Genomic DNA, 16,045 nt, shown 5'->3' with positions numbered 1-16,045 from the left:
AATAGTTGCTTTGTAAATAATTAAGTTGAAGGGGGTGTCAAACTCTGCTGAAAATTCTAGTTTCTTGTAACCTCAAGTTGAAGTGAAAATAAATGTCTGATTTGTTTTCGTTTGCGTTATTTGATTTTAAGTTAAAGATGGAATGATAATTCGTCTTGCAGTCTAACCCAGCATTTAATATGAGTGTGGTTAGAATGTAACCTAATAAATAGCGAGAATTCATCAACTTTAGCATTTCAACGAAATTATTTTATGTGCAAGTATAATTAACAGTAATCTAAAATTTTTTCGTTAAGAAAGTATAAAACGATAAAATATGAACCATTTAATTTATTCGACTCAGTTTATATGCCAGCACGTGATGTTAATTTTTTTCTTTAAACAAAAAGCACCAAATACCTTTGCCTCTTAGAACTTAGCTTCATGCCTTATTTAGCAATATTTTTGTCTTTATTTGTTTATTTATTTTCTAATTTTGTTATAAGTTAGTGCAGCACTCAAACCTTTAACAGTGTCTTAGTCCATCGGCTTAGACCATTTTAAAACCAGAGAATTCAATTTTTAGTGGCGTCGTCGTATAGCTTCCATATTTAACATCGATTGAAACAGGTGCTTGTGTTTCATGCTTATCAACACCCTTGGTGGATTTTAATCATTACACACTCTAACAAAATGCTTGCCAGCATAAGTTACGGAAGTGTAGTTATTTTACTTTTTAAATTCTATTTGCTGTCTGAAAGTAGCTAAGTGTTACTAATTTACAGAATATTCTTGTATCTCCCAGGGCGAGCTAAATAATACATAACATATGTCAGGGTTTATATCTAAAATTTGACATGCAAGGAGAGCTTTCAGTCCTAGAGAAGGCCTATAAATATTAAAACCTATAAATATAAAACCTATAAATGTTTATCTCTTTCTGAAACAGATCTCAAGTTTTTATACATATTTTGCAATTCCGAGGGAAAACGAAGTATATATTCAAAATAACAAAATTTATGAACTCCTTATAATTTTGAAAACTTTAATAAACTGTCATCTGCTTTTGTTTCCACTGAAAGAGAAGGACTTCCGCTATTAAAAAGAAAAATGAAAATTTGTAGTCCTTGGTAGTTCTGAATTTTGTTGAAAGTTTCTTAAATACAGGGATGATGACTTGTATTTAGTAAGCAATCAAGTCAAATTTTCAGTTGAAAAAGTTTATTATGATTGTACATTGTACAGCTGAATTTCAGGAGCTGAAGACTGGTTTAGAAGCCAGAGTTACATTCGATGGGAAATCAGCCTTTGATGAACTGAATCGATTCAAACAGGAACACTATCAGTGATTTTTTCTGTTTATGTCGACATGCCTTTCAGCGTCAGGCTTATTGATTCTATTTCAAGCGAACACGAACAGAGGAGCATATATGAGATTGAAAAGTATCTGCGTGATACACATTCAATCATTTCCGAACGTATCTGAAGTACGGTGAATGAAAACCGATTGTAGTTTTATCGTTAAGCGATACCCTTATCAAAATTAAAGTGATTTCGAAATACTGGTAAACTTTTGAACTTTCTGTTTGCTGATTAAATTTTGTTTCCTAAGCAATTTAAGTTAAACTTATGAATTAAAAAAGTTTAATAGTTACTTTATAGGGATTTATTTTTGACTAACAAGTTAAGTTTTAATTTTAACCTATCCTATAAGCCTTCATTCCCTTAATTGTCAATGCCAGAATATTTAAATTTGGTAGCTTATGTGAAGAAATTCAAATTCTATTTTTAGGAGAAAAAGTTTAAATACCGAGTTTTAGAAAGTAAGTTAGACAGAGTTAGGCTGCCGCCGTCACCTCTGTTGCAGGAACTTCTACTCCCAGACTTATTGCTGGTTTACGTGGCATAACAGTATTTACTCTGCTGCCACGAGTTTCGACACGGGTTTAAGAAAGATTAATGTCTGAGCCCTGTAGCTTAATTTCTTCTACTTGTGAACATTATCGAATTATAGTTTAGTTTCTGGTTATTTCAGTTACCTCCCAAGGGAGGCGTAGTGTCTTAGCGTCAAGTTGACGCATTGTAAATTCTAAAGAGTTTAATAAAGGGTACTTATTTAATAAAGGGTTACCTTTCTCCTGTGTAGTTCCTACAAGAAGTTACTGCACGTACAATTGTCACTTAGAAGATAAACAAGTGGACCCTACAACTTATTCACATAAAGCGCAACTTAAAAGTCACATTCCAATCCATATTTAAAAATATCCTAATTCAAATACCATTGATTTTCTTTTAAATTGAATGTGAAGAATGAAAGAGTAGTGCAGAAGGTATGAGTACTGAAGGCGAAAATGATATTGGAAAATTGGGAGAGAATTCATTGCAAATTGCTTAAGCGCGGATTTCAGCGAAACGTGACTGTCGGTGAAAAGCTCGAACTCTTCACTTTTGGATTATTTTAAAGATATGTATATAGAATAAGGTTTAATAACGGACAACTCAAAAGATACAAAAGTGTAATAAACTGATAATGGTTAATGGTCAGAGCTAAAATTTTTATATTTATTGAGAATAGATATAAAACACTACCAATAGGTAGAACAGGGGTATAAGTGAAATCCAAGAAGTTCCATTCCGTTTTTGAAAAATTCGCTGAGATGTAAGAGAATGAATTTACTGACTTACTTTTCAATACATATCACAGAGGAAATCCGAATTTTCGTGCTTTCTTTATAGCATTATGTAAACTTTAATATAAAATATATAATTTTTACTTTGTTTATATGGACGAATTTCTGAAATAGGAAGTGATATTCAGATTAAGTATATGCAGACAGCAATCGTATTACTGTAGACATCTCTGTGTTAAAAGCAAGCGTAGTGACCCAAGGCAATCGCGATCATGAGGACAGTTACCCGCATATAGTTCTGCAGTGCCGCATTATCTCGAGTTCTCGAGTCAGGGAGCCCTCTGTCTCTAAAACAGTAGACGGAAATGCGGATAACATTGAAGCGAACATAATGTGGCGTAATTATAAACAGGAAGCATTAGGCTAGAATCAAGTTTCAGAAGTTGTTTAGAATTTTCACAATTTTTGAAGTTCACAAATTTGTGAACTTCAAGGGTATTGAGAAAGGGTGAAGTTTTGTGATATTCGCAAGATCACCGTGGGAAGTTTGTAGTCCTCATTAGCTAATTTATCATTGCCATGCATGATAAGAATGCAATGTATTTACGAAGCAATGGGGGCAATAAGTGGAGTTTTTAATTTTTTTAACGATTATATTTTCTCGCAAGTCCTCACAGCTTAGGAAAAGAAAAGAACCTGTTCAATGCTAATTAATAATATCCCTGTATTTTATAATAATTAATACTCTCAATAAATCAAAACGTACATTTTAAAATGCTTTCAGATGTCTGCGTTTGTACCTGACGCTATACTATGTTGAGACCATTTAACTTGTGGTGAACTCGTTATCATTATTATTATTATTATTATTTGTCCACTGGCCCAAGAGAGGGCGCTACGAAGAGGAAGACGTAAAAACTTGACTTTGATCTAGCCTAGAAACGAATCATGGATTTCCCATTTGCACTCACACCATAAGAGCACACATGGTGGAATGAGATAATTCCTTACATCCTCACTAACTTAAAAGGTTACTAGGGAATAGCATGAGATCTACTATTTAACCAAATCCAGGTGGTGACGATTTATTGTAAAGTTATATTGCTGAGAACACTTGGACCTTTGAATAAAAGGATCAACGTGTTGACCGTTGCCCAAGAAGACTACACGGGAAGAACGTATTAAGTATTTTCATCCCTCTCACCTAAATGCAACTGAGGAGAGAACTGATGATTTGTTCTGTCCAGTCATCCAATCTGAATCCGAAAATCCGTTTAACTGTTCGGCAGGAGTTTCAGTTTGGAATCCATATGTGCAGGACTTGAAAGGTTTGGGATCCAGGAATCGATAAAACTTTTTCTGTGCCATTTCCCGAAGGCCAGCACAGGACTTCTGTATAATCGGCTTGATGTACTCACCTTTGCACCCAAGAAATATACAGGGTGTCCCGTAAATGTTACGACAAACTTCTGGGGGAGGTAGGGCACATCATAAGGGTTAAGAATTGCATGGGAACCGACGGCCAGAAATGTCAGGCGTAAGTGGTAGCAGAGGTCTAAAGGGTAGTGGACGATGATTCGTCACCACCAGGATTTACTTTCTTTCTAGTCACCTTTAAGTAGAGCAGAATGTAAGGTATGTTTTCCTCTTTAACGCGTGCATCACTGTTATAATTGGAAAGCGTGTTTGGCTAGCAACCAATATGTCTAGAATTCGAATTCCGGTAAGGGGTTTGTCTTACCTTTCCTGTTCCATAATAAACTTAATAATTCTATTCTACAAGTTAAGAACTGTCATGACTGTTTATGTATTACATACAATGTAAAACACTAGAAAAAGTTAAATATTGAAAAAAATGGCAAGGTGGTTAAGCTATTTCATTTATGATCATAAGATTTTTTTACTTCAAAAATACCAGCTCTGGATATATTTGCACAACAAACCAGAATTCTCAGACCCTTTTTTTAGACGACAGAGTTGATACTTATCCTGGCCTATTAATAAGCATGGTTTCTATTACGATAGGATCACATTGCAGAGCAAATATTAGACATAATTTTAGTCTATTGTTTTATTTAAATTTGATTTCAATGTTAATTATACTACAATAAAAATTATCATTTTATTTTGTTTATCTGTTTACTTATTTACCTTGATGTGGTGGGTAGGAAGGTTTTGGAGTTCTCTTTGGAAAGCAACAATATCAGCTTCACTGGTGTCGCTGTGTGAGGAGTTGAATGTATTCTCAGTACTCGTCTTTGTTTTTTTCCTCCGCAAGCTGGAAAAACGAAACGTTCTTTTGCTTTTGGAGGAGGGCGATGGGCTGGCAGAACAGTCCATTGAGCTTTGTGTAGTTGGAGTCTCTAGAAGGGGCAAGAAGGACAGACCCCTCAAAGATCGTCCTGTGCATAAATTCGGAGAGGAATCGTTCTGTCTACGGAGCCGTAAGGTTTCTTCGTTTCCCGCGGATGAAGCACGGCTCCGATTCTCGCCTGAACCTTTGTTGAGTGACATCAGCAATCGATGCTTGAGGAGGCGGAAAACAATAAGAGGGTGCACGATCAGTGGCAGTGCCGTCAGGTAAAATGAGAAGCTCTCCTCTGCAACCGAAATGAAACTCGTTACAACCGCTCTTCCATGAATCTCGCGATAAAACTGAGTATACATAAAAGCGCTTACCTCGCTGGATGTTCTCCCAAGGGCCTCCTGTGCGAATCCTCCTCTAAAACAGGAAAGCTCACTTATTCAGCAGTTGAACACTTCGGGAAGGGGGAATGAAAGCAAAAGAGTTACCTGGATATCCTTCAACATGAGGAGTATTATATACTCAAGGGAGGCCGAAGCGCGCTGGGAAGGCGGCAGGGATGTCTTCCGGATGTACTCATCTTCTGGTGAGTCGCTCGAGACTTCCCCATCATCTACAATACAAACAATTCAAGGACTTGAGAACTTGAGAGAAAAAGAAAACGCTTTTGGGTTTTTATGGTACATACATGTTTTTATAACAGTTATCTTTTTATGATTTATCTTTTTAGTTGTTTTACATTCAGATTAATAATTTTTGCAAGTAAATTAATTTCAGTTCACTCTGGTGTAAGCAAAACGTAAAATAGAAGAGATGCCGTATCAGTTTGGCGTGTATCGCTTCTAATTCCACACATTTATTACAAAAAGTGTGGCTAATTATTTAAAAATTTCGGAACAAGTGAAAATAATTTCACAACAGCTGTTTTAAGTTTATAAAATTTAAGAAACACTGCATTGTTAAAAACATTTATGAAAATTGCCTCTTGAGAACACATTTTGCTCAGTTTACTTAAAGTGCCTACGGCCCACCAGCGGCCGAGCGGTAAAGTCGCTGAACACTGGTAGTTCGGTCCGAGGTTCGAATTCCTCGAACGGGCTGGCTACATGGGCGTTTTTGTGGTTTTCCCCATGTGTAACGTGTATACGAGCCAGTTTTCCTTAGAAGGTCCTCCACGAAGGCATTCCTCCTCTTAAGCAGATAGCCCTCGAGGCTTTGCCATAATCACACACACACACTTAAAGTGCCTATGGTCATTCCAAACAACCTTGCAGAAGTACGAATGAAATTTTTTAACTTTTCATATACTAGCTGAGCCTCTCTTTGGACTCTTTGTAAATAGACACATTAGGAAGACATTTATCTTCCAGTTATTTTCAAGTTTATATACTAATGATAATTAGGTCGTCATTTTCTTCATTTTAATTAAGTCTTACACTTTTATCATACTTTTTTCTCCAAGTACAGAGAAATTTCCTTTTACACCATTTTTTCAGTTTTCTTAGAGAAAGTTATCCATAAATGCTGCCGATAAGTCTTCGTCTCCAGTCCTTTATCCAACATATTTAATCTTTTCGGATAATACGGCGTTCTGACATTCAGTTAGATAAAATGAATCTCAAATTAGCGCAAGTAATGTCGAATGTTTATTTATGTAAATTATGTTCAGATTCTCCTTGTGCAGTCAAATAGCACATGGGAAGCGACCAAAATCGCCAATGTTGAATTCCTATGAGTATGAACCTAAAACTTGTATTTAACGAAAGGCAAATTTTTAACAATTTTTTCCATATGAAAATATAATTTATGGATTTTATAACATTGGTTGTATTACATATAATGGTTATTTCATTACATTTCGCGTGCGTAACATGCGCTTGAAGGCTAATTAATCAAAATCTATTTACGAAAGTTTCCCAAAACAAAGAAGGATTAGCTTGTCAAGGCGCTTAGTTACAATGAAAAGCGTCCTAGGGCACGGAACATTTCCTAGTTTCTTTTGAATGAAATAAAGACATCAAGAAACGATCAGCTTCATTAATGTGTCAGGAACCTATTGTGTGGACGTGTAGATATACTGTATAAACTAGATATATTGGACTTAATCATTACGTAGGTAACCATTTACGTAGGGTAGGAATCTTAATATATACTTTACTAAGGAAGTAAAATCGTGAAAGAAGAACTCTTCTAGATAGTGTTTCTTGCAATTTTGCAAGAAATTGTTTACTTTCTCTTAATTTTCTTTCTTTTTTTGGGCGGAAGAGATAAAACTTTTGAATAGCATTTTAAACATAGATTTTCAAAGAAAGTACGTTTTCATGGAGTGCGTACCTAACCATCTTTTTTGTGGACTGATTTGAATCCGGAACAAACTCGTTCTATTTGAGTTCAGGAAAGTTAAAGTTCTAAGCAAATAATCTGAAAATTTTCACTGCATTGTTTTTTATCCAATATAATATAAAATCGAAACAGGATTCAACAAATCACACCGTATTGGCCATAAAATTCATTGAATCAAGATTTTTCCCTATATCTTGAAACACAAGAATTAGAAATATCCAATATATCACAAAAATTATGCACATAGTTCTCGAATAAAGGGAATAAATAACTTTTTATAAAAAGAATAAATGCGAAATTTAAAAAAAAATATTTTTCATTACAAATTACGGTTTTTTTCTAACCTGTTACAAACCTCATGTTTTTAAACTTCTGTTTATCTTCTGTTTATCTTAAAGATCTGGAACTCAATATTTTTATCTTTTTTTTTTTTCTTTTAAAAGCGTTAAACAATCAGTTTTCTGGTTCAAGGACAGAAAAGCAGTCACAGATTTATAACGATTGTATTCCTATCGTATAAACGATACAAGATGCAATGCTTGATATATTTCTTTACATTGTACTGCGCAAATTGGCAAATCAAGCTCCGTAAATATGTGACATGAAAATTGTTAAGTATGTTAAATTTCATTCAATGCTTAACTTCATCACTTTTTTAATTTCTCTGAAATTGCGTGAAGATCGTATTTGATAGCATCCTGTCATAAAATGCAACTTTTCAAAATCAATTATAGACAGAATTTGAAGCGCGTTTAAACCATGAATCGCAGACACACTGCATTAAGAGCTAATATTATTAATAGCTTCCGACATTTCGTTTCAGATGATCTAATTATCTCCACATTCAAAAGCTGTAACCGACTTTTACAGTTTTTGATTTATTTAATTTATTTTTAGCCTAAAATTTAGCTCTAGCGGAGCGTTTGAAGTGAGTTTTGTTTCCCTGTTCTCATGTGAACAGAGATCATAAGCAGTTTAATGATGATTATCGACACTGGTTCTCTCTTTTAGTAAAATTCTTTGAAAAATGCAAAACACAAAACAAAAATTAACTTCCGTACAGTTTATTAAATTGAGATAAAATATTCAATAAATTTCTGTTTTTGTTTCTACAATTTTGATGGGAAAGGAAAAAAAAAAATTGTTGAAGCAAGAAAGTTGTAGAGACATTAGGTTATTTATGCTGGAGAAATGAAAAAGGAGCAATGCCCTCGCCGGGTCTCGAAACACGGACCTCTCGAATACGCGTCGAGCTTGCTGACCACTACATCACGAAGGCATGCTAAGAAGGCGGAAGAAATACTTTATATTCCTCCTTTTAAAGGGCGACTGGGGAGTAGGGGACCCAATCGCCAAATCCTGGTGGTGGAGAATCATCATCAACCACCCTTTTAGCTCGGGCGTCACTGTAGAGACATTAGATTATTTCGATGCTGGAGACATGAAAAATGAGCAATGTCCTCGCTGAAACTCGAACCACAGACCTCTCGAATACGCGCTTAGCGTGCAGACCACTACACTTCAAAGGCATGCTAAGAAGGCGGGAGAAATACCTTACATACTTCCCCTTTTAAAGGGCGACTGGTTTTTTTTTTTAAGGGACCCAATATCCTGGGTGAGGAGAATTATCATCCATCACCCTTTTAGTTCGAGCGCCACTGTAGAGACAGTAGGTTAATTGAAAACAGGAGAGATGAAAAATGAGCAAAGCCTTCCCCGGAATCGAACCACGGACCTCAGGAATACGCGCCCAGCGTGCAGACCATTACACTACGAAGGCATGCTAAGAAGGCGGGAGAAATTCCTTATAACCTTAAGACTGGAATATAGATGGAATCTGCTATGAGCTTCAAATGGGGAATGAGATTCAAGTAGCCCTCACGGGAAAATAAATTCACATTGACAATAAATAGTTAGCAAATATATTCTAAAACCATTAGAGAACACGTCAGTACACAGGAGTTGGAAATGTACATAATAATTTGACATACCGGGCGTTCTGAAAATGCTGAAATCATGAAACTCGAAAACATTTTGCTTCTTTTTACAAATAATATTCTCCAGCTCACTCATTTAATAACTACTACTCAACAACTCATGCTAAACCCTGAGAAAGGTTTAAAGAACAATGTAAAAAAGTAACCATTGTTGCCAACCTAATTAAAATTACCAAATGTCCTCTACTAAAACAAATTCCAAAATGGGAATCATGGCAGTTAATGGGTTAAAATAATGTATTTCCTATATAAGAAATTATATGAAAGTTTGTAGTTTATTAGAGCCTTAGTAAACTAGTTTAATTCCACCTTTCTTTACAGTATAAAAAAGAACATATTTCACATTTTAAGTGTAAAAATTATTCTTTACTATTGATATCAAATAAAAGGTTTCCTTCAACTATCAACAAGTGATTTCAATGTGAATTTTATTAATAACTACTTGGATACTGAATTTTGAAGGCTTTATAAAAATTACTCGCAAAAAGATAAAAAAAAATAAATAGAAAATTTAACAGGATCCTAAAAGTATAAAATTAAACACAATCCTAAAAAAAGTATTATTTATTGGATATTTCTCTTCATATATTTAGTAAATATATCTCCTTTCAAGGTGGTTGCATTTTCCCGTTTTTAGAAGACATGAGGAAGCAGAAGCAGAAAATTATATCTAAGGTAAAAATTAGACGAGAATTTAAATTTTAAATTCGTTTAACGAGAATTTAAATTCTAAATTTCTACTCTAAAGTTATTTTTGTAATTGATTTGAGTTTACTAGAAGCAAAAGATGTGATTAATAGTATCTTAATAAGGTTTTTATTTTTTAATTTAATATTTTTATGCCTATCCTTCTTGCATTTGCCATCAGAAATGCATTCATCTTCTAAAATATTCACTGCTGGCCATTAAAATTGCAACACCATGAAGGAAAGCAAATTAAAAAAAACGATATTTATTGCACGTAAACATTATGGCATGAATATAAAATGATTAAATTTGTAAGCATTTTGCAGGCTTACAGGGATGGGAAATTAATAGAAACAACTGCTATCCCTGGCAGCTAAAATTGGCCTTACCCATTAGGCATGGAGTCAAACTGGGCTTGGATGACATTCCGATATCGAATGCAAGCAGGCGACGTACGGTATCCTAGAACACTCCAGACACGTATACGGCCATCAAAATACTGAACGCAGAACCTGGACTCGTTTGAAAAGGCGACATTCTGCAACTCCTGTAACCAGCTTTGTCGTTTAAGGCACCAGAGTTGCCGTCTCTCTCTACGCTGCATTGTCAAGGGAAGTCGAAGTGATGATCACCGTGCTGATAGTCCACGCTGCTGTAAACGTCGACGCACCTTATGAACTGATACTGTGCGTGGTGCAAACATACCCATTTCCTGAATAATGGTCCGTGATGTGGTCGTACGGTTTTGCAGGCCTAACCTCACAATATGCCTGTCCGTTCTGGCGTTAGTCATGGGAGGGCGTTGAAATCCTGCATGCCGTTCAGTGTGACCATCAGAGTCCATTGATTTCATATTCGCATGGCAGTGCTTGGATGTCGACCAGTGCGACCGGCGATATCACGGAACGATAATCTACACTTTCGATAGGCAACGATCTTGCCTCTATAGAATTTTGAAATTTGCTGGTAAGCATTTCCTCTTCCTATTCGACGCATAACATGATTTCTGAGCAAAATCTGACCTTACAAAGCACATTCCGAATGAGAAATCTACTACACAACTTTTCTTTTATGCAGTGCTTCAGATGTCGTTTCTCCTTTCTGCGTCGTTTAAATGCGCTGAAATACTGATCATTTGCATCTCCCAACTTCTTCCTTTCATGTGATTTTGACGTTCGTCAGATCATCTCTTCCTGGTGTCGCAATTTTAACGGCCAGCAGTGTAGTTAATAAAACAAAAGTTTTAAATTAACATGAACAGTTAAAAACTCTTTGTTGAAACAATGATATATATTAATTGAGAAATTCTTCTTATGAAGAACAGTATACCAAGTTTGTCAAAGAGATCAATTTTCACGTGTAGATCTTGTCCCAAGTAAACCAGGACCCTTGCTGCGTGGTGCTTCACGTAACGGGCATACTGTGTAGAATGATTAGTGTAGTACCACTCATCCGAAGGTAGCACCAGTTGTGTAAGATTGTCCGTCAAACCGGAATCCGACAGTTGCCTGTGATATGCCGGAGTCATCGATAGGATGGAAACAGCTTGCAGCACAAGGCACAGAAGTTGCTGAAACGAGTGGATGCATTAATTCCTTTTGATCAAAAATAAGATCCAAATGTTTTATGTTTGTACAATATAAAACCATATTCGATAATTGGGACAGCAAAAATTTGTTCTTATTATAAGTATAGGCTTATTTAAATGCCACAATAAAACATAGTAGAAATGAATAGCGACTGTTCGCTAAGTTCTTGTTGCTTAAATAACAACTCAGAAGAACTTAAACACCCTTTTATTTAAACTCAAGATATTTACAGACGGGCCCCTCTTGGCCCTTTTTGCTATGACCATGGACTTATTTAGTGATTCAAACACGAAGGCATATTATTGTCTAAATTAATCCCCCCACACGAATAATCGTAGCATTCCTATGCAAGGTGACTAAACAAAAATAACCTACCCTGTCCCTGAAACTCTTCAGTGACGACGAATAAATTTACGTCTGAGATAATGTCTGAGGTCCTACCCTGAGATTCTTCCACCGAACAAGCATCATTCCGCATGGATTTCTAGGACGGAAGCCTACTCCGTGGCGTACGGTTCCTCTTGGATGTACAGAAAGTCAACACTTCTCGCTTGAACTTAAAATTGAAAATGCTAAAATTAAAATTGAAAGGCTAAATAGAACTACACAGCCTAAGCTGCACAGAGTTATTACTGTGTAGTTGGCTCTAATTTAAAAATCACCAGAGTAGACTAACAGGCGCATAATAAGTACGGCCCGGAAACTAGCAAGCTTTAACCCTTTCCTGCACGCTACCTTTTAAAGTCGTAGTTTTAATTAAAAAAAAAAAAAAAAAAGTGGGGAGTCTAAATAGGCCTAGAGGAGTACACAAGTAAAATTTTGTCAAGATAGCACCTATCGTTTTAATTACACTGATTAAATAGAGCTTCGAAAAGAGTGCTAAAACGAGCATTGTTGTTAATGAACTGACCGATGAGATGCAGGGAAGCAAAGAATACAGATTCTCAATTGTCCTACATTATCGGTGAGCCCGGTCTAGGCACACTTGGGGTTCGCCGTTTGATTTTAGGCAAGATTTCAAGGTAAAAATTTAAAACTAATATAGAATAAGGAGATTAGCATACAGCCAAAAAAATAGCATAGAAATTTCTTTTCAAACAATTCCTTTTATACCCTAAAAAAATCTGGAAGATTTCTTTGAAAAATGAGGGTCTTAAAAAACTAAACATGGCTAAAATATATGGATTGATTTGTGTTGAACTGCCATCTACTATAAATAAAGAAGGTTCAGTGTAACCTATAGTAACTTATAAATCCTTGTTCATTCAATTTTTCTGTGCTTACAGAAGGAAATTTTTAGGTGTGTCCAGACCGGACACACTGTGCCGCAAATGGTTAACTCGTACAACAACGTGGCCGAACGGCAGAACACGTTCTCTCTCTCTAGCTAGCTCTCTAGCTGAAGTACCTCAGATTTCAGCTAAAAAAATAGGGGTTTCTTCCCTATTTTGCATAAAGCGTGAAACTAAAAACTCATTCTCTTAGGAAAACATGCGTAGAAAAATGAAAGCAGGAAAGGCTGTCTTAAACTAAAAATTACTGTTAGAAAAATAAAGTAAAATCCTACAAGGCAATGCATGTCATTGGTTATACAATTTTTACAGATGCAGAAATATCGTGGAATAAAGCATACCACAGTAAAATATGGGTTACTAATGCAGTGATAAAGAATAAAAATAAACAAAAGGCTAGGAAACAAATAACCCATGCTAAAATATTTTTCTTGAAGATAAAAATACGAATTTTTTATAGATTCAGAATTCATGGTATTTTTAATGCAGTGAATGTCAAGCAGTAATAAGGGATGCGTCCAAAACATTGTAGAGTTGTGGTTATTACGTCCACTCCCCATAATAAAAAAAAGATTCATTCACCGGTCTTATTAATGTTTCTATTTTTAAATTTACACTGCCAACCTAAATTTCCCAGTTTATGATAAATTTATGGGTAGATTTAGGGTTAATTTTTTAAAGTTACGTAACAACATATTATTTAAGACTCTGCCTTATAATGGTTGTATACCTTATAGAAAGTGCTACATACGCAGTGCGTCTACAAAGTTTCAGAACTAAGATAGTATAAAATTGAAAGAACAGCAAACTGAAAAAAGCATTTTAAATTCACAGCCTTTAATATACAAGCCTTGTAAATCTATATAGCATTCTGCACGTTCATGCAGCTAAAGCCGGATTCACTGTGTCGTAGATCTCAACTTTAGAATACTGTTTAAGTCTCTGGTTAAGATTTTAATCTCTTCAATGCTATTAAAAGTAACAACCTTTGAAATCAGAATTCACTTTAGAGAAGATAAAGTAGTCTATAGGAACTACATTTGGTAAATAAGGAGGGTGGTTGAGAAATGGGGTCTCTTTTTCCTTGCTGAAAACCGCTTGACAGGAATGGGATTGTTTGGTTGTACATTGTCACACAGGCCTAACGCTCTAAATTCTCTTCAAACGTTTGCCTATTACATCTGTATAAAATATGGAGTTCATCATTTTTCTCTCAGAAATAAATTCATGCGAATAAAAAATACGATTAACATGATCTTTACTGTAGATTTCTTAAGCCGAATGTTCTAAGTCTTTCGCGAATTTTCTTCAGCCAGAACAGATTATTGCTATTTTGCCTGAGGATTAGAAGCAAAATAACGAGTTTCATCTCCAAATACAGTTTGTATCAAACATTTTGCTTTATTTGCCGCTTTACAACAAAGCCTTATTGCTATTCTTTGCCCAGTTTTTCAATCCATAACAGCAGATATTCATTGGTTCAAATATAACACCTATTTGAATAGAAAACTTTCTCGATAAGGAGACGATATTTTAGGAAGAGCAAGTCGAAGTGTCATAGAAATTGAATGAAATCAAACGGTTAATTGGATGGAAAATTTATAAGATTTATAATTTATTAAGCAGACGATATATTAGGAAGAGGAATTTAAAATGTCATAGTAATAAATTCTGTGAAATATAGTTTGGAATGTTTGCCGGAATTTGTTAAGAAATTAATCCTAAAATTTTGTAGATGCACTTTGTATCTCAACTCAGTTGAATTTGATATATAATATCATTTAGCTGAGCCTGACTCAGTGAAATTCAATAAATGTATTTCTATCTGTGTTTCCATTCAATATTTTCATTCCTGAATGAGATAGTTTACTTTAGCTATACTTGTAATTTTCATTACAAGCAAATACGATAATATTTTCTATTAGAATATAAATCCACGTATTTGCTATAGTACTTGAAGTCGTTTAAAACACATCCCTATGTCTCTTAAACAAAAATAACAAAATTCGATTGCACGCAGGAATAAATTTTGTTACATGTTTTTACTAATTTGCGATGTAAAGTTTCATTTCTGAATATTCCAAACTATAGATTTTTCATGCAAAGCTACATGAATTATGAAAAGAAACGAGGTCAAATGTTGCATAAAAATCGATGAATTAGAATTAATTTATTAGCAATAAACAAAATGAGAATATTCGCGCGTGTTATTTTATTGAACATTAATACAGATGTGTGATTCCTTGAGTGTTGTCGCGAATATCTATGTTGTATTTTAAGATATAAATTTAAACTTGGTAGGATCAGAGGTTTGGATCTGTGATGCAACGAAGGCGCATAATAATCCATGCACTACATTTCTTACTGTAGTATGATGAATACCATTGTCAATTATGACTGTTGTTTCTATTCTGCGTTCTAGCTAGAGTCTAAACAAAGGTTTCCTTGTTTGATTAGGCTGTTTTATTCACTAGATCACAAGGAACCCGTGTTCTGTTTTGCTACGCGTTTGGTGTTGTTTACTCATCTTTTTCAACCTCTTCTTTTTTCTCCCCTCTAGCTGTCGGTAAAATTGTCTGTGTATGCTAAAGCTCGATTCTTTTGCCGAGTTGAGTAGTGTTTGAGTACTGCCTGAGTAGGGTTTACAGTTTTTGTATCTTTACAATGTTTTTAAGATAGATAAATAAATATACGCAAGTTTTACTCCTGCTTTTTGAAATTATTTAATGGAAATACACACAATCACTTAAATTGTTCTATACGAGTAACTACGTTAGTAAATAAAATACTCAATTATAAAATACGTAGGTTAAAACATAATTTAAAAGTATATGACTTCGAAACTCTTTGATGAGAATTATTACACCCAGTAACAAATACAGTCACGTCAATCAATACTGCAAGCGTCGATTTATGAGCCTCAATAGAGGCATCAACAAACTCACGGGATCATGGGTGGAATCTAAAGCAGCAACTAAGATCTTGAGGTGACCATCTTCCATGAGCTTCTTTTGAACTATCTCCAGATGGCAGCAATATAATAAGGCTCGTCCGCTTAGGATTTGCAGGCAGTGGTAGCTGCATTGGCGCCATCTGTAAAAAAAATACTAATTTCTTTTCTAAACAATTCCCAGTTTCATTCTCGTTAATACACACATACTTCGAAACGTGGAAAATCTAACATAGTCTTAGGCAAGGAAGCATACATCCTTTTATCTATTTT

At 35.0% G+C, this 16,045-nt stretch overlaps 1 protein-coding gene and 1 long non-coding RNA gene across 5 annotated transcripts in view; one reads left to right on the top strand and one right to left on the bottom strand.

The window, feature by feature from the left end:
• LOC118198674 (1-phosphatidylinositol 4,5-bisphosphate phosphodiesterase epsilon-1-like) overlaps nucleotides 1-16,045 on the bottom strand; it is a 482,557-nt gene that overhangs the window by 237,436 nt on the left and 229,076 nt on the right. For all 4 annotated transcript variants that reach the window (XM_085809195.1, XM_085809194.1, XM_085809193.1 and 1 more), the window contains 5 exons: nucleotides 15,768-15,915; nucleotides 11,271-11,511; nucleotides 5,403-5,527; nucleotides 5,289-5,331; nucleotides 4,761-5,209 (listed from right to left, as the gene is read on the bottom strand). In XM_085809195.1, coding sequence (XP_085665321.1) covers nucleotides 4,761-5,209; nucleotides 5,289-5,331; nucleotides 5,403-5,527; nucleotides 11,271-11,511; nucleotides 15,768-15,915 — 1,006 coding nt within the window. The remainder of the gene's footprint in view (nucleotides 1-4,760; nucleotides 5,210-5,288; nucleotides 5,332-5,402; nucleotides 5,528-11,270; nucleotides 11,512-15,767; nucleotides 15,916-16,045) is intronic.
• The window catches only part of LOC146992674 (uncharacterized), a 236,318-nt gene that overhangs the window by 9,969 nt on the left and 210,304 nt on the right, over nucleotides 1-16,045 (top strand). The window lies entirely within an intron of this gene.

Source organism: Stegodyphus dumicola, chromosome X2 (genome assembly GCF_044657685.1).
Source record: "Stegodyphus dumicola isolate Sdum_Otavi_A_Nest chromosome X2, ASM4465768v1".
Lineage (NCBI taxonomy): Eukaryota > Metazoa > Arthropoda > Arachnida > Araneae > Eresidae > Stegodyphus > Stegodyphus dumicola.
Note: the sequence above shows the minus strand (reverse complement) of the source record. Positions and strands in the feature narration are given on the sequence as shown.